General features: G+C 36.2%; 5 protein-coding genes across 5 annotated transcripts in view; 3 read left to right on the top strand and 2 right to left on the bottom strand.

Moving 5' to 3' along the window:
- The window catches only part of LOC129239381 (uncharacterized), a 46,754-nt gene extending 43,456 nt beyond the window's left edge, over window positions 1–3,298 (top strand). Inside the window, exon 7 of the mRNA XM_054874844.1 lies at window positions 1,073–3,298. Coding sequence (XP_054730819.1) covers window positions 1,073–2,635 — 1,563 coding nt within the window. The 3' untranslated portion in view covers window positions 2,636–3,298. The remainder of the gene's footprint in view (window positions 1–1,072) is intronic.
- A 2,375-nt stretch (window positions 3,299–5,673) lies between these two features.
- Window positions 5,674–9,827, top strand: LOC129237771 (protein NipSnap). The gene is made up of 7 exons (XM_054872699.1): window positions 5,674–5,951; window positions 6,896–6,970; window positions 7,060–7,239; window positions 7,336–7,504; window positions 7,561–7,685; window positions 8,791–8,933; window positions 8,993–9,827. The coding sequence occupies exons 2-7, from the start codon at window positions 6,921–6,923 to the stop codon at window positions 9,139–9,141; spliced, it is 816 nt and encodes a 271-aa protein (XP_054728674.1). The 5' UTR covers window positions 5,674–5,951; window positions 6,896–6,920; the 3' UTR covers window positions 9,142–9,827.
- A 2,267-nt stretch (window positions 9,828–12,094) lies between these two features.
- On the top strand, window positions 12,095–13,909 carry LOC129237768 (60S ribosomal export protein NMD3). Its single transcript, XM_054872697.1, has one exon. It carries the CDS (start codon window positions 12,287–12,289, stop codon window positions 13,835–13,837), a length of 1,551 nt encoding a protein of 516 aa, XP_054728672.1. The 5' UTR covers window positions 12,095–12,286; the 3' UTR covers window positions 13,838–13,909.
- An 11-nt stretch (window positions 13,910–13,920) lies between these two features.
- Window positions 13,921–15,262, bottom strand: LOC129237769 (exopolyphosphatase PRUNE1). The gene is made up of 2 exons (XM_054872698.1): window positions 15,167–15,262; window positions 13,921–15,111 (listed from the first exon to the last, which is right to left on the bottom strand). Exons 1-2 carry the CDS (start codon window positions 15,209–15,211, stop codon window positions 13,996–13,998), a joined length of 1,161 nt encoding a protein of 386 aa, XP_054728673.1. The 5' UTR covers window positions 15,212–15,262; the 3' UTR covers window positions 13,921–13,995.
- A 288-nt stretch (window positions 15,263–15,550) lies between these two features.
- LOC129237767 (transcription initiation factor TFIID subunit 8) lies at window positions 15,551–16,908 on the bottom strand. Its single transcript, XM_054872696.1, has 5 exons — window positions 16,697–16,908; window positions 16,356–16,642; window positions 16,148–16,295; window positions 15,953–16,081; window positions 15,551–15,892 (listed from the first exon to the last, which is right to left on the bottom strand). Exons 1-5 carry the CDS (start codon window positions 16,836–16,838, stop codon window positions 15,630–15,632), a joined length of 969 nt encoding a protein of 322 aa, XP_054728671.1. The 5' UTR covers window positions 16,839–16,908; the 3' UTR covers window positions 15,551–15,629.
- Window positions 16,909–18,171: the final 1,263 nt, after the last annotated feature.

Genomic DNA, 18,171 nt, shown 5'->3' with positions numbered 1-18,171 from the left:
AAAGTTTTTTCAGTGAAGAATCTACTACTAGGTTAGGTTAGGTTGAAGCCGTTGTCCTGTGGAACACATTCAGGCTCATACCCCATTATGATGCTGCGTCCCTCGCTCTCCTAACACCAGTGAGTGCTTTTCCAAAATTTTAGAATATTTCTGATTTGTGCAGAACTGAAATGCCCTTGCCTATGTACTCATCGCGTCAATTTGGTGCCGAGTTTCGCTAGTTCAACGGCTCTATCTACTGCTACATATTGAGTGATTTCACTAAAAATATAATCGTATCTTGACTAAAAGCCTTTACTTTAAAACGCATCTTCCATATTTGCAATTATTTTCTTAGCGTTTTAAATCGACCTGGTATTAATGTTGTGCATTTCCGCCATGTAGTAGCTTCTCATAGGAAATCATTTGCAGTTCAATTCTGGTATAAAATTATGTAGTCCGCCATTTGCAAAAAAATTCAAGATGCACACAACAAAGTTAAGTAAATGTTTCCTTTAAAAATTAACATTCTCTTACAGGTCAGATTTGAAGCTTTTTTAGAATTGGGTAAAGGTCACAGGAAAGCGATTATTGTAATCTAGACCGAATTTGTTAGAGTGATTTAGCCTCTTTTTGAATCAAAAGTTCCAGAATGTAGTCCAAAGTTCTTTTTTCCCAGTTCTTCCGTGCAAAATGTTGAACGGTCAGCTGCGTTTCATTTATCGAAAAAAATAAACTGAAACGAATGCAGCCAAGTATGCAATATTCAAATTAATTTATTGAATAACAAAATATGTATGATATGATGGTAGAATGAATTCCTTTTACTTTTGGTCCTAATTTCGTTATTGGCAGTGTTACCGTTCTAGTCTGAAGAATAGAGCGACAGACAAAACTGCCAAGCTACTTGCTTATGTACGCCTCAAATACAACACCCGCGTTGCCAAACGATTTCGTCATACTATCATCAATATTTTTACACTATTGCTTAAATGCTTTCCATACTGCATGTTAACACATTTTCTGGTAGCAATGTAAACCATTGTTCTTTTTTTTCTTTTTTATTAACCTAACCTTACTTGCAAATTTTCAGAATTTAAATTTAGACCAATTTGGAATTCTCTGCTATTATTGTAATGCGCAATTCCCAACCCTCAAGGACTTGCGTGAAAAACATTTCCAAGCTTCCAAATGTAAAAGATTTAATGCGATGAATCCTTTTCGCTTTCGTATTTGCACTGAAGTCAAATGCCCGTGCTGCCTCTCGTTTGTAGGCAACAGTCTCCAATTGATAGACCATATGAAAGAGATACACAAGGTAATAAAATATATAGCCGCCGACCCAAATGCCACATCAGCCGGTTTAACTTGTGGCCATTGTGAATACCGTGGCCAATCGTTAGGGCAATTGACCCAGCATATCACTCGTATGCGTCACAAGCCCTTGGACTTAAAGGCCATGTCTCTAGTGCAGCTAGAAAAAATAAAAGCTTTGGGTTCACCTCTAACTTACGTGCAATGTCTCAGTTGCATGGAATTGCTTGCCAATCAATCTGCCTTTGACGCGCATATAGCTCAGGCGCATCCGAATGAGTCTGATGTTATATCGCAAATATTACGGGATAAACTAATCTATTCCTGTCCGATATGTACATATACGTCACAAAGTGAAATGACAGTCTTACGTCATATGATCGATCACTATAGCGGTTTTCAGCGTTGCCACTTTTGCGGACAGCCGCAGACAACTTTCAATGGTTATATGCAACATTGTTACTCGGATCATCGCGAGGAGATAAAGGATTTCTGCAACATCTATACCTGTACAAAAATTAGTAGATACCTACAGCAGCTGCAGTTAATATTCCCCAATGGCTTAACTGTGGACTTATGTAATCTACGCTTGACTCAATGCCTGAAAGAGTATGGCAATAAGCATATAAAACTTCTATACGATGAGATACAAAAAACTTCACAACAGCCGCCGATACCGCGACTTTCGCTAGGTCGTTTGGTCGCAAGGAAATCCATCGAAGCGAAGATGGCTGAAACGGGCGGGAATTCACCAATGATAGCAGAGGCAGCATCTGCCTCGACAGCGGCGGCTTTGCAGTTGGCGGGTAATAATGCTAAATCTCTGCAACCCACAATTGCCGCCAAAAGAATAATGAAACGTCGCAGCACGGTTGCATTGGGAAGAGATGAGACTGCCATAGAGCATTTCACAATGAATTGTCCGCCAAGTGTAACCACGTTTAATAGCAAAAAACGCAAAATGCAGCATAATTTATCGTTACTACCTCCTCCTGAAGTGGTTACGCAATCTGCGGTGGTTGACGATTTTCCAAGCGCAAGCGATAATGAAGCGGCCCAGCCGGAGCAGCATGAGCTGCAACCTTTTAGCTTTTATGGAAAGCCACCTCAGCAATTGGATTTGAACAAAATATTTATTAAAATAGCAGCAGCAGACACTGTTGAGACTAGGATCAATATATCTAAATTCAAATTGCTGTACAACATAACGCCGCGCGTAGTTGTGATACCAACTGACATGACCAAATACCGCAAGACGGCAAAAGTGAAACGAAAAGAAATTAAACCCTGCCCGGCAAGCCATAAAATAAGATACAGTTTACCGGCCAAATTGACTAATTGAGTAACAAAGTGCAGCCCGATGGAATTGCCTATATAAAATATATAAAACTTAATGGATTGAAGTTGCGGATATGTTGTTTGTTAATAATTTAAGCAACTAAAATACTATTATAGCTACCAAGTGTTAAAATACTGTGTATTGTATTTGGAGTCTTACGATATGAATAAGATGAATTAGAATCCAACACATGCAAATAAGTACGTTTTAATAGATACGTCTAAATTCCTATTTTTTATATGCAGGAAATTAAGACTTAAATTTTTGTAGATAACGATTAGGCGGAACTGATTATTTATAGTCAACCTTAAGAAAGACATGAATGTAATTTAATTATGTATTAATGTAAGAGTAAGGTATCGTAATTATTTTCAATTAATTTGATAACAACAAATTTTTAAATATAAGAATACACATGAATGATCGATGATTCTATTGGATGTATTTGTTTCAAGATCGAAACGCATAGTTAAATTAAAGCTAATCTTTATTTTCCTTTATTTTTAATAAAGTAAGATTTTATGTTTAATTTATTTAACTGTGAATACGTAAACACTACTATATGGTATGTACTTGCACACTTACACTTACATATATACTCGCAAAATTTTCTTATCGCTACTGAATAAAATTGAATTGAATTATATTTAGAAAAAATAAGCATTAGTTTGGTGCGTAGTTGATAATGCGAATTCAAAAACGGAATAAAAAAGGTAAGTAAATTCATTTAAATAGTATGTTGTGGGAATAAAGAGCTGTATGAAAAATTGAGCACTGAAAATCGAGACACACTCCCACGTTTACGCACCCATAATACATAATACGCACGCCAATGCCAAGAAATCTTTTGAGTTTAAGTCCTTGCCAAGCGAAAAACACTACAAGCACACACAGAAAATCTAGGCCTCTACTATACGTCATTTCCCCCACTCGCTATTTCTATGCTCGCTTAATTTAACGAAAAATTTGCATGCGAAAGCGACAACAAAGTTATCGAGTAAGATTCGCTGCTCCTGAGTATGGCTATAACTCATTACACTGGTACAACTGACTGTCGTACAAATACATGTAATTTAAGGCAGCTCTACTCCCGCTTTGCCAACGTATTGTTAATTTATAACAGTTGCTTCATCTATTCGCCACTTGCTAACGCTTGGCGAAAAGAAGAGGCCTACTAACTATAAGTCAAAGTATGATCTATGCTCCCGGAACTATCATATGCTACAAAAAAAAAAATAATACGCCTATAAACCTCAAGGAAGCGAAAAGCTCTTTAGACACCAATCGCTTAGAAGTCTTTCGTCCTCGCGATAAGTCTGAGACTTGCCTTCCGTTTTTCAGCTGCAGGTGGGACTCAATCTCTTGTGATAGCAGCTAAAATTTCCTCAGGTCTGAAAGTTCTGGTTACGACTGAAAGTTTAAATTTTTTTAATTAGATGCATTTTTCATTTTAATGAATTTACCTTAATTCAATTAGAGTAATAGCCAAACATTTCTTAGTTATCGTCCGCATTTGCAAGCACTTTAGGTTTCAAAGGTCAAGCGCAAGTGGTTTTCATCATTCTGACGCTTATGAAGCATGAACACAATACTTAAAAAACTCCACAAAGCTACAATAACGCTACTGGCATAGGAATATTTAATTTGAAAGCTAAATGCCTCTCTGGAGCAGCATATGCCTACTATAACATATAATAGTCGCTTCGTTTGTAAGACACATACATGAATTATTTGATAAGATTTGAAGGTAAGCAACTCTGAATGAAAAATGTGAAATTTACTTTATAGGACATATTTGTATTTAAAAATAATAAAAAAAATCAGAAGTGGGATAAAGTATGAGTATGTATGAGTAAACTAACGAGAAAAGTATTATCGCAGCTACATTTAATAAGATAAATCTTTCTCGGTTTACTTTTTCTTAACTATTCTATGCGAGGAGAATCTATTAAATGTGGTATCGGAAAATCAGCTGATTTGTTTTTTGTTTTTCTTTCGCCGTGTCCATGTTGCTGTTAGCACAGAATGAAATAAGGCGAATCCGTTATTTGTTTTCTAATTTGCCAGTACTTTGCCGTGACAATCAAGCGTATAAAACATTGTTTATGGTCGAGTGCCACCACCTTTAATGAATGTGCATTGAATCTATGCATGTTTTATTCAAAAGATATATGTTTTTATTAAGCGAATTGCCGTTGAAAATTAAAACAGCTTAAGATTTTTAATAAAGTAAGGCTAAGGCATACCTAAAAAAAAAAACAGGATATTTATATGTGCCTAAGCTTATTGACGCCAATCTGATTACACTCGCACTTAATAAAAAAAAAATAAGGGCTTTATCTTAATACTTAAATTCTTCGTGTAATATAAAGGTCACAAAAATTTTGTTGAAGCCGTACAACTTTAAACATTTATCTGAAAAATATTCTACCCAAGAACGCTTCCAGCGAAAGCCCGAACGCCTGAAAATTATCACAACATCTGAACAAAAACACGAAGCCACATCAGTAAATTTTTAAAACGGTGTAAAATGTAGAATAATTAGAGATTGTTGATTAATTTTGCAAACCTGTTTTATTCAATCGGAAATCTCGTATTTTACTCCAATAATAACTCGAATTTAGAATAAAAAGTTCTATATTGCTTTGAAAAGTACGGCTTGGTATATAATAGTCGTCAAGTACTTACGAAATAGTCAATTTTAAATGGTATCAATAAAGCGCGCCAATTATGTTTCTTATTCTTTTTAATATATCACTTTGCACGCTTGAAATATGTTTTTGTTTTTCAACTTACATATATGAACTTAATCTAATTGCGTTTAGCCAGTTGAAAGACTCCGTTGCTAGCGTTGCGTTATCTTTTTGTTTATTTAACAATTATATTGTTATTTAAGCTTAAAAAAATAGAAAATAAATAAATAATAAAAATTGCAGTTAAACAATCAGGCAGCACATATATGCCATTTTTATTCGTTTTCATACTGTCATGCTAAATAAAACGTGTCACGTCATTGGCAACGCCGATCAGCTGTCACCAATTGGTGCCGATGTCAATGGTGGAAGTGCAAAAGTGTAGAAGAACTTAAAAGCGAGGGTGGTTTTTTTAGTGGAAAAAGTGGAGCGCACAAAGTAGAATTTTATGCAGTTGTTTAATTTTCGTAATTTTTTCAGTTAGTGGTGTTTATTTGTAATTTGCTTTGAGTTTAAACAATTTTATAGTTGCTATTGCTCCAATTCTATTACTTGTCGCTGCTATTGCCGCTGTTGGTGTTGTTACCACATAACGTATTTTTTGCATATACGGCAAAAAGGAAGAGGTAATTAAAAATTGCGTAAAATAAAACCAATACGACTTTAAATACTTTTGGCTGGGGCATAATATGTATAATTAAAATAAAATCTTCAGCTGGTGCCTTTCCTGGACGTATAGCGTATGTGGAGAATGTTTTTTTTTCTGCAATTCATAATTGTATATGCATACTTATTCATTATTCTTGATAAGACCATCAAAATTTACCAATAGCAAGTGTACATATATACTAATGTCACTATCCCCGTCTATCTGCAACCTCTCCAACGAATTCCTGACGTAAATATGAACAACCTTTTCTATACTACGTGCTGACAAAAATAGCCAGATGGAAAGGAACAACAAAAACACATATAAATGTCGTCAGAAATCAACAATCATGCTCATGTATACATGCATACATATATTGGGCTATTTTTTACTTTCATACATACATCATTTTTGATGCTATTCCTACCGACAGTGTATGCATACATACATACGTGTACGTATGAATATATTTTGTTTTTATTTGTGCCGGTGCTGATTATTGGCACAGAGGTGTAAATTAGAGCATATTGTTGGCTACAGCAATGTACTCCAAGTACTGAACTTATTCCGGCCAGCTGTGCAGCGGATGGGGAGCACTTATTCTTGACTTTGCCAACTAGGATATCTTTATAAGGAAATTTGTTTGGTCAAAGGACGGATGGTTCATTTTTACATACCGTTATCGATTTTAAAAAAATGTATGTTTGTGCAAATGCCTCAAGTAAGTGGTATAAAAAGATGGATTCATTCATATCTCTTAAAAGATTCATTCTATTTAGAAATTACTAAACACCTTTTAAGACTTTATTTGCTTTTTTTTATGCTTATATATGTATATGCACTCGATTATACATACATATATACGTGATCTGCACTGTATAGAGATTACGACTGAAATCAGATTTAATATTGTCATTGCAGCTTTTAACAAACAATCTTCACCAAAATGATAAAATTAAGAAATTTATCGAACGTTATCAATAACACAGCAGTACGGTAAGGGAACATAGATATTTATATACAATATTTGTAATTGCAGTAAATTGTATGTGTGTGTATAATTTGTTTACTTACTCTTCAAACAGTTCCATAGCTACCTCAGCACCACTCAACGAAGTTGATTCATGGTTTTCCAAGTTGTTGGTGCGTAAAATAGAGCCAACTAAAGAGTCACATAGTCGTATGCTTAGTGATAAGGAAATCATTTATGCCTTGCATACACACAATGTACGTCCCGGTTTTATGGATGATTATTTGAAAAATTAGTAAGTGAGATTTGTGTATTTTTTTGTTTTTTCTAAATGATGCCTACTACTGATATCTGTTTGATTTCGCATGATTGTGCATTTTTGAATTTTTAGTAAAACCTCTGTGCAATTAGTGAATGACAAAAAAGCGAATTTGTCATGCAACTTGGTCGCTTCTTGGACCGTTCATGTTGGTGATATGGATCAGTGTTTGCATTTATGGAAATACACTGGCGGTTTTGAAAAAATCGACCTCGCCAAGGAAGATTTGTGGCATGATGAGGTGATCTTAGAGAGTAGCCAAGTATAGATTAAAAATTAACAATTGAATTTCTTCAGGAGTACATGAGTTTAATGAACGAGCGCATAAAATACCTACGTTCGCGCCATTTACAATACTTGCTGGCCTTCAGTTACTGGCCGAAAATTGAATTTCGTCCAGGCAAACATATCTACGAAATGCGGTAAGTTGAAGCAAAAATATGTTAAACAAAAAGGGTGTACTAAAAAACGTTGTGGCATAAAAATTTGCGCCAGTTTCGCATACGAAACACTTTTAAACAATATGATTGAATTTATACGCGTGGCGAATCCTCTATTATTTTTAAAATACATCTTTAGTTGTATATGTTTCGGTATGTCATAACGCTTCACTGGCTAAGGATTCATATAGCATAAAATATGGCACAGGCGGCCTCGGCAGTCTAGCGTAAGTGCATTAGCCTGTTCATCCCAGAGGTTGTGGGTTCGAATTCCACGTAAAGTACGGTCCTCGCACTTTTCCAAATTTAGCTACTTTCCCTGATTCTAAAAAAAAAAATTCCTCCAATTCCATTCGTCAACCCATCTGTGCAATCCTTCTGCCAGAAAAATGTGAGGCACAGATGGCGCTCCAAATAGTAAGAAGGCGTTGTTCCTAAGCAACGACAGGTGGGCTTTCCGCCTACTTAGGACTGGTACGGCAGGCTAATCACCTACCCAGTCAGAAATCAAAAACAGATTAACGAGACCAACGCAAGACTTCATGAACTCCCGTCCTGTGAATGCCGTAATCGGAGTCCAACCACCACCTATCGTAGATGAAGAGACTCCGTGAGACTCGTGTAACATTGGCACAATTACGTTCTGGATATTGTAGCAGGTTAAACTCCTACTTATCCAGAATTTACCCCGACATACCAAACACATGTCCGGCATGTGAAGGTACCCCGCACCACACTAACCACCTCTTCACATGCCCCCTCAAACCGACTCATCTAACCCCCCTCTCCCTCTGGACCCAACCTGTCGAAACAGCATGTTTCCTGGCCCTACCCTTAGATGAGCTAGACGAAAAAGACCGATGATATACTTACACTGACAGGGCTAACTATGCTGTTAAAACAACAACAACAACAATCAACGCAAGACTGAGTCTTGTCCAATATCTATGTTCTCGAGAGGAGTGAACAAGGAAACAAATATATATAGCTTAAATAATAAAAATGTTCTTCATGTATAAATAAATAAGAATTGCCATACATTATCACACAATTAAACACTTAATAATATATTTTTTATTGATTTCAGTTCATATCGTTTAAAACCCGGTACTATGATTGAATGGGGCAATAACTGGGCGCGTGCCATTAACTTCCGTAAACATAACAACGAAGCTTTTGCCGGTTTCTTCTCACAAGTTGGCCGACTTTACAATGTGCATCATATTTGGTGTAAGAAAACAAGATAATCTTCGACTGCTTATGTCTTAATTTCCACTACTATTTTGTAGGTTATAAATCGTTATTGGATCGCAAAGAGACCCGCGAAGCCGCTTGGCGCTCTCCCGGTTGGGATGAATGTGTAGCCTACACTGTGCCACTCATCAAAGATATGCATACACGCATTTTAGCTCCTACTGAGTTCTCGCCTACACAGTAGAGCAAACGTACACATATACGCATATTCATACAGTTAGCAAACTTTTGTTGTTAGCTACTTTATTTTCTAAGCATTATTCCTTTTCATGAGCTATATATCTACATATATATACTCATTTAAACAAATGCTGTCCGCATATTTGTCGTGAACATAAAACGCACAACGTTGCTTTAATAATGCTAACTACCGCTTCCTATATACATATTTGCTAAAATTTAATAGAATATTTTGAAACATTTCGAATTAATTATATAATGCACCCTTTGCTAAGTTCACAGTCTTTGAATTGTCTATCTATATATTTTATTATATATAAATATATGTACAATTGTTGAGCATACTTAGGTTATAATTTGTAAAATGTAAAAAAAAAACTATGTAATTCATACGAATTTTTATGATGAATACTTGTGTATAACTCGTTGCTAAGTAAATGAAAATTGTTATTATCATAGTGTAATGATACAAAATGTGCTAGGTAGCAATAACATTTGTTTTCAGTTCGCGCAGATTTGAGAGCTAAACACTAATTTTTTTTTTGCATTCTGCGGCTTTTCAAAAATGATAATACAACAAACTTCAAATGTGCGTACATCAAACTGGCAGGCACACTTTGCATTATCACACTATGGTTATTATGAAATAAAAGAAATTGTTATAAAATAAAGTGTAATATTGAAAAAGTATACGCCCAAGGAAGGCATCTATTCTACAAATACAACAATTTGGTGAGCTATTTCAGGGCTAGTCCCAGCTCAAGGAGGAAATGAGAAAGAAATTATAAATACTCTCACCAACACCTACCAGCTGATGAAGCAACACCACCTTGTATGGATGCGGCTTGATACGCCCGTTGTTTATTTTTAAGGGGTTATATACAGTTAGAATTTTCAAAAAAGCTTTTTTTTTATTTTCTTAATGCACATATATTTATGAATACACACAGAAAATTTAATATCGGCTAAACCGATTAGTCTTAAATTTTGAAGATTTTTTCTCGCCAATAATTTTAAGGCCGAAATTTTGGTCAAAAATCGTTTTTTCTTTTTTTTTTTTGAGAAACCGCCATTTTGTCAAAAAACTTTATTTTGCTTATTCCTTCGATTAATTACATTACATCGAAAAAATAAGCAAATTCATTAAAACTATCGAAATGACAATATAACAAATAATCCAGACACCCACAGACGACACAGAGCTGATGGCCTCTGCAGCCAATGCTCAAACATAATTTTAGTACTGGTATTCATACCAGTCACTAAATAATAATAATAATAATAAATACATTAACATTTAACATTACTTTACCGAAATCTGTTTGGTTTTTTAGTTTCAGAAGATCCAGTTCAGAGATATAGTGGTCACCGCGAAACATCTTTTTTGAGAGGAGCTTCTGGAGATCAGCTGTGGCTCTTTTCCAAATAAATATTTTTACTAATACTAAGTCTTAAAATACAGTTAAAAGATAACATAATATGTGTACAAATTTTTAGATCAATAAATTTGAGAGTTTTCTCAGCAAAACTTCGCATTTTCTCGGCCTTCTAACTGTATATAACCCCTTAAACCTGAATCGCAAATTCGAAGTAACAAAAACCAAATTTCAGTTGCATAACAGGTCGTCGTCTATCTTCCAGGTACGTAGGAATGTGAAGTTAGTATTTTGCAGTAGATCAATGTTGGAAATAACGTTTGCATGTCAATTTGCAGTTTTCGGAAGACGCCTGCCTAATGAATTATAATTATTTCCTAAAAGTTCAGCAGCAGAATAAAGCGCCGTTAAATATTATTTTTGATATCCTAATTTTATTTATTTTATGTTACTTCAGTAAATTTTATATATATAATTGTCGCGTACACACTTTTTCGGTGTTTGGCCGAACTCCTCCTACTTTTGGTGTGCGTCTTGCTGTTGTTCCACAAATCGAAGGACCTACAGTTTCAAGCTGACTCCGAAGGCAGATATTTTTTATGAGAAACTACGCACCTCCGAATGGTAGTCACGCACCAACTCATTCGGCTACGGCGACCGCCTTTCAGCAAAATATCTGACTTAAAAATGTATGTAATTTATAAAATATCCTTTGTTTGTTGTAATACCTGACATCGTTGATTTCATAGAGAAGCTTCTGTCCAGGTCCGTTCCTCATTTTGGGGATAAACAAAAGCTGTCTAGGAAATATACATACCTCAGAAATTTTATGTTAAATGTTCACTGAAGGATAAAAATTACCAGGTTAGCTATGGTGAAAAGCAAATTATGAGGAGAACCTTGGGTGCTGCGTCACTTGTAGATTCGTCACGATCATTTCACCCATAGTCACACAGTCGTCCAATCGGTCGTTTTTCAGACGGCAACGAAGTGTCATTGGTTAATTTTGTTCGTGCCTTAGTTTTTTTGTAAACAAACCGCTTCGTGATCACAAGTGACGTCAAGCCATTACTCGGCGCTGTCAAATTCGCTCAAAGCCGTATAACGGTATGTTAAAAACTCACATTTGAAATCTTTTCACCATGTGTTCACTTTAATTTAACAGCAAGACATAGAAAAAAAACAGGGTAAGGGCAGAAATAAAACCTATGTATGCTTACATATCATTTTGTTGAATATCTTTGTTTACGTATTTGATTATCAATCTGATTTCCTATATTAAATAAGAATTGAGAATTAAAGTTTTTTTATCATCTACTACTTTAATACTTTTAATAATTCTTAATTGTATATTTTTCCACTAAAAGTTATATAATTTTCCTTATTTATTAAATATGTTAATATTATAAAATAAATTATATTTTTAATTGAAGATTGGTTACCTACTTTCGTTACAATATCATTAAATTTCCTTAATCAAATCAAATTAGTATCTGTATACCCAATGCGAACCGTTCGATTAACAGCACAATTATTCTTATTTCGCAATTTACCGCAATACATTTCTGTAACCATAGTTGGCAACGCGCAATATAATTCATTTGTGTTGTCGAAACCATCGGAGAATATAATTTCTCACGTGTTTAAAAATTTTAGTTTATCAAAAAATACGCGTTAAACGATTTAATTTTATAATAAATTCACTAAAACTGAGCAGATTTTTGCGATATTCACTTAAGGCTTGTTTTTTCTACGCAGCATCAAAAAGGCAACATGGAGTACATAGAGCCGTCGTCACTACCCACCAACACCAATATGATCTTGTGTTGCGAATGTGGTGTGCTGATCGAACCGAATCCCTCAAATATGTGCGTAACGTGCCTTCGCAATCACGTCGACATTACAGAGGGTATACCCAAACAGATGGTATTACATTTCTGCCGTAATTGTGAGCGTTATCTTCAACCGCCTGGTGAATGGGTGTCAGCTGCTTTAGAGTCCCGAGAATTATTGGCTTTGTGCCTAAAGAAATTGAAAGGTTTAAAAGAAGTGAAATTGGTAGACGCCGGATTTATCTGGACCGAGCCACATTCCAAGCGCTTAAAGGTAAAACTGACAGTGCATGGTGAACTTTCTGGAGGCACTGTACTCGAACAGATATTTATTGTGGAATTCACAGTGCAAAATCAAATGTGCGATGATTGTCATCGTACAGAAGCGAAAGATTACTGGCATTGTTTGGTGCAAGTACGTCAACGCGCCGAGAATAAAAAGACATTCTATTATTTGGAGCAGCTGATATTGAAACACAAGGCACACGAGAATACGTTAGGCATAAAACCATTGCATGGCGGTTTAGATTTCTATTATGCCAACTTCAATCACGCAAAGAAAATGGTTGATTTTTTGCAGTATATGGTGCCAGTTAAGGTGACCACGTCCAAGCGATTGATTTCGCACGACATACATAGCAACAATTTTAATTACAAATATACGTGGTCAGTGGAAATAGCGCCACTCTCCAAGGACAGCGCCGTTTGTTTGTCGAAGAAGTTGCGACAACAGCTGGGTAGTATTTCGCCTATTTGCTTGGTGTATAAGGTTGCAACGGGCATTCATCTAATCGATCCTATGACGGCGCAAATATCAGAGTTGCCAGGGCAGATGTTCTTCCGCAATCCCTTTGAGGCACTATGCGATCCGAAGCAGTTAGTTGAATACGTTGTTATGGATATTGAACCCATAATGGAGAAGGATAGAAAACATATACCAGGGCAGGGGCACATTTCGTTTCGACATGGTTTGTGCGACATATGGGTAGTACGGTCCTCTGAGCTGGGCATCAACGAAAATACGATTCATACGCGTTCACATCTTGGTCATTTGCTGAAAGTAGGCGATTATGTGATGGGCTACAATTTGGGCGAATCAAATTACAACAACTCGGAATTTGACAAATTGTCATCAGATCAAATACCTGACGTCTTGCTTGTACGTAAATGTTACGCGGATCGTCAGACGCGTGCCAACAGCCGCAATTGGAAATTGCGTCATTTAGCCGAAGAAGCAACAGATGAACGTAGCAAACACGATTTCAATGAATTCCTTGAAGATTTGGAAGAGGACGTGGCGTACCGTAAACAGATTAACATCTATCGTGACTCTAAAAAAACAATGCCGGTGGATAGTAATGACAAGAGCGCGGCAAACGATAGTGTTCCACATATTACATTAGCAGAAATGTTGGAAGATCTGGCTTTGGAATGCGAAGATGAAGAAATGGGCGAGGATAATGTTGAAAAGGAAAATGTCGCAGAGCCATAAATGTATATTATATGCTTATTAAATTTTTTTAACTGAGAATCTAATAAAAAGAATTTATATTCTATAAATAAATGAATTTTTAATACAAATATACACATATGTATATAGACGATCAGATTAGTTCCTGAAATTTACACAGTTATAAATTAAGCTAGCGCTTACTTTTCCTTACATTGTTGTTGCCATTGGTCAAGTAATTGCTTTATCAAAGGCAAAACATGCTTTCGTGTAGCTTTTATGTTAAGCATTTTGTAGAAGGCGCCGTTAAGAAAATTGCACTCTTCATAGAGCTGCAAACAAAGCGCTGGTTCGCTAGTTTCTAAAAGCGTTTTGTTTATTGCTGCGCAAAGTTCACTCGATCCCATGTTTATTAAGCCCAGATCGCGCTGTACGCTCCCATTCGTTACCAGCATCCCCATTAGGAGTACAATTGACGAATTTGTATCCTTGGCGAATTCCTTAACAGCACTTGCTGCGTTAGGTTTTTCAATGAACTGTTGCACCAACAATGGAAATCCCGGTATTGCGATATTTAAGCTGGCATCACTATTGGTAAGTATTTTCAAGTCTTTATGCAAAAGTTGTAGCGCTGTTAAGCTGCTTACATCGGCGCGCGCTTTTACTAGTACATCAAATAGTTCAGTTCGCTCATTCAAAGGCTCACCGTTAGGCACCTTTCCAAGCAATTCCTCTAGCTTCGTACATATTTCAATATCTTTTGGTGTTGCACGATTTGCCGCCTCACTGAAATTTACTGTGTCTAACACAATTGTACTGCGGAGCAATGCCAATTGTGATTTAATTTTCACCAATTCTGCAGGGTCGGCTGCCAAATATGTGCTTAATAATAGCTCTGCGATTAGTGTAGCACATGAGCCAACTAACTCTAAGTGGATTTTGCAATCGCTAGATAAATTCGACTTCCCATCAAACGCACGATGGTCAAAAACCTCTAGGCAGCGCGCGGCAAAAGTACTAACGTGATGATCTACCAGAATGAACTGACTGCGTGCTAAAAAGTCCTGATGTAGCTCATCGCGGAAGGTTAAGTGTTCTTCGCTGATTGTTTGCTGGCTAAATAAGTGAAGCACTTCAGTTTTGATGGGATAGTCGCGCCTCGCTATATTCAGAACAGGTAGAAAATTTGTTTTGCTCCCATTATTTGAGTTATCATATTGACGATTGTGTTGTTGATAATGATAGGCTAGCGTTATTGCACACACAGCTGAATCCAAGTCACAAGATTCATTACCCAAAACAATGCATATAGCATCCTAAAAAGCATAAAAGAGCTTAAAAAATACATAACTATAATAATTATTTACATACAGTGGAATTCACAAAATTTCGTGTTTGTTTCAAAAAATTTAACATGATTGTATGCACGTACGCTTACTTAAGTAAAATTACTAGCAAAATCAAAGTAGCCAGTGCGCTAACTTAATTGTAAACATTAGCCAGCCGGTAGGTAACAGCTGATATTAAAGTACCGCGCCGCTTATTTTTCATGACAGACGGCGACGTATTAAACAACGACGAATGGCAAATTTATTCAAAAAGGCAAACGAATAGCTTTGCAATATTTTCCAATGTTAAGCAGTCGTAAAACGATTCATTTTGCTTTGCAAAAATATGACATTGACTCTCTGTCAAGATTCCCAACGGAAATAAACGATGACTGTCGAAATAACATATAATTAAAACAACACTATATGAACGACCCGCACATATTAAGGTTCATTTTTATAAAAAATTTAACTCTATTCTAAAATAATTCTGAAAGCAATGAATTCTACGAGTTGCTGTTTGCACCATTTGAAGGTGTGGTAGTAACTGCCGGTGCAAGCAATGCGGGATCTGGTTTTGCACGTTTAGGCAAAGTGGCTGCACGCAGATAGGGGTTGTCTATATTCGGATTATCCAAGATGGCCTTATTAGTAGTGGAATTAGGTTTGATATCGTTTTCCGGCTTCACTTCCTTTTCACTTTTGGTCTCAGTCTTCATTTCACCATCACCATCATCTTCATTACCGCTTTCATTCTCGTCATTGTCATCTACGACAAAAAATATGCATATGCAGATCAAGCATTAAAATAAATATAAACCAGTAATACCCTTTGAGGTTACGTCTTCTGTGCGATTTGCTACTAAATAATGATATTCCAGCTCCTCAAAATCAAAAACTTGGTCAGTGGGGTTTAAGGCGGCTAGGTAAGGTGGAAATGCTGGCTTGCAGGCAATTACTGTAGAGATTAATTATCAATTGTTTATTTTATACAATATATAAATATAAAATTCGTTTTACTTACGCGGAAACATATTATCCTCATTATCAAACAGGCTGTGCGTTTCAGATGTTTTTGAAAGAAATTTTGTCAATGCTTTCTCTACATCGCGCTTCTGGGTAGCCGCTTTTTCACGTATTGCTTCATATTCGGTAACTGGTTGTTTGTGGGTCTAAATAATCGTCTCAATGAAATTCAATGATATTTATGCTGATTTAATTTATTTAGTTACCGGCGTACGAACGTAAGCGTGTGGATCGGGCAATGCCGGCAAATAGTTAGGCACGTGCGGTGGGTGTGAAGATTTGGTGCCCGCTTGTAGTAGATTCAATTGCTTCTGCTGTGATGCTTGTGACGGCATCGGTATTATCTGTCGACCTTCGCGCTTAGCAAAAGCTTCCATGCCTTGTAATGAGATGCCCATATTCACAAGCGCCACAACCACATCACCCAGTACGGGAATAGTACGTCCGGAAAGTTCACAGTAGCTACGCGCGGATTGTCCTACTTCCACTAGCACTGGAATTTTAATTCAAATTTAATTTGTCCATATTTAGGAGCGTAGGAACTCACAGCTCTGCAACATTTCCGTAAGCGTCTCCAGGCATTCTTTGTCAATGCTATCAAAGCCCTTTTCCAATAAAATTTGTGACACAGCTATGCCAAGAATTTTGCGTCGCGGATTGGAAGACTGCGAGATATCAGTTTTATCCATCTTTTATTTCATTGTTTTCATGCTCTAAATTGTTACAAACAAATATTTACGGAGTCTTCTTCTTAATTAAGAATAAGCACTATGCAAAATAGAGATATGGCAGATGTTACCAATATGTTGTTTTTTGTGAAATCTGTTTTCTATTATTAACAGTTGTAGCTAGTGCCTACGACCTTATAATACGTTCACATATGCATTAATCACCTATAAATCCTCCAAATTAATCTACCCGTTCACATATGGCAGAATACCTGCAAAGTTGACAATCAGCTGGCAGTACTACTTTCAGAGGTTTTTCTTCATAGAAATTATTTTGGTGGAATATTCGGTGTTTTTGGTTTCTTTAATTATTATTAACGATTTGAAGAAAATACAAGGAGAAGGAATAGCTAATTTAATTGCGCAATTGGCTGCTAATAATAAACAGTTGCTGGAAATCCGTATGCGACGTTTACTGAGGTTGCAAAAAATTATGGCAGCAATGTGCATGGCATATTCTATATTACATTTTCTAATAAGTAATAAGAGGACAAAAGGTTATGGACACACGCTTTTTTCTGTAAAATGAATCCATAGTTAAAAATTTTATTAGAATAATGTTCTTTGCCGGCATCCATTTCCTTTAGTTTTTATTTTGATGGTTCTCTTTATATTCGAAATAATAATTATCGATAATACAGAAAACACAGGGTTGTATGTCAAAAAGTATCGTTATTATCTAGGATTATTTTATGATCTCAGATTTTCGGAGAGAAATTAATTTTGTATGGGAAATTGCGCTTTTTAATTACGGATTTTGTGTTAAGCGCGAAAAAGTAGATCATTTACTTATATGTTCTTATGCTTCGGCAACATACTCATGCATTTGCTGTCCAGCAGCTTATGTGTGCGTATTGAAAAATTTATTAAAATTGTTTGCCGTCTGTTCGGGCACGCTGCGCAATTACCGACTGTAATGGCGCTTCCTCAACACCGGGTGAGGAGTAACTATGACTTTACCGCGACAATGGACATTGGCGCGTGGGCTCTTGGGAATCCTAGTAAAACTATCAAACAGGCGATCATACGAATACACGAAAAAGCAAAAAATTGAGGCAGCAACAAGAGAAACAAAAATAGCAGCATTAAGAATTTCAAATACTTTGAATGAATTTCAAATACCTACAAAAGTATTAAAAAAGTTTAAATTAATGTTCCAGATGTTGTTCCTACAAAGACTTATTAAGTGTGTTTTTTGGTTGTTGTTGTTGTTAACAGCATAGGTAGCCCTGTCAGTGTAGGCATATCATCGTTCGTCTTCGTCTAGCTCATCTAAGGGTAGGCCCAGGAAACA

The sequence above is a fragment of the Anastrepha obliqua genome, chromosome 2, assembly GCF_027943255.1.
Source record: "Anastrepha obliqua isolate idAnaObli1 chromosome 2, idAnaObli1_1.0, whole genome shotgun sequence".
Taxonomy (NCBI): Eukaryota; Metazoa; Arthropoda; class Insecta; order Diptera; family Tephritidae; genus Anastrepha; species Anastrepha obliqua.
This window is presented reverse-complemented; position numbering and strand designations above follow the sequence as displayed.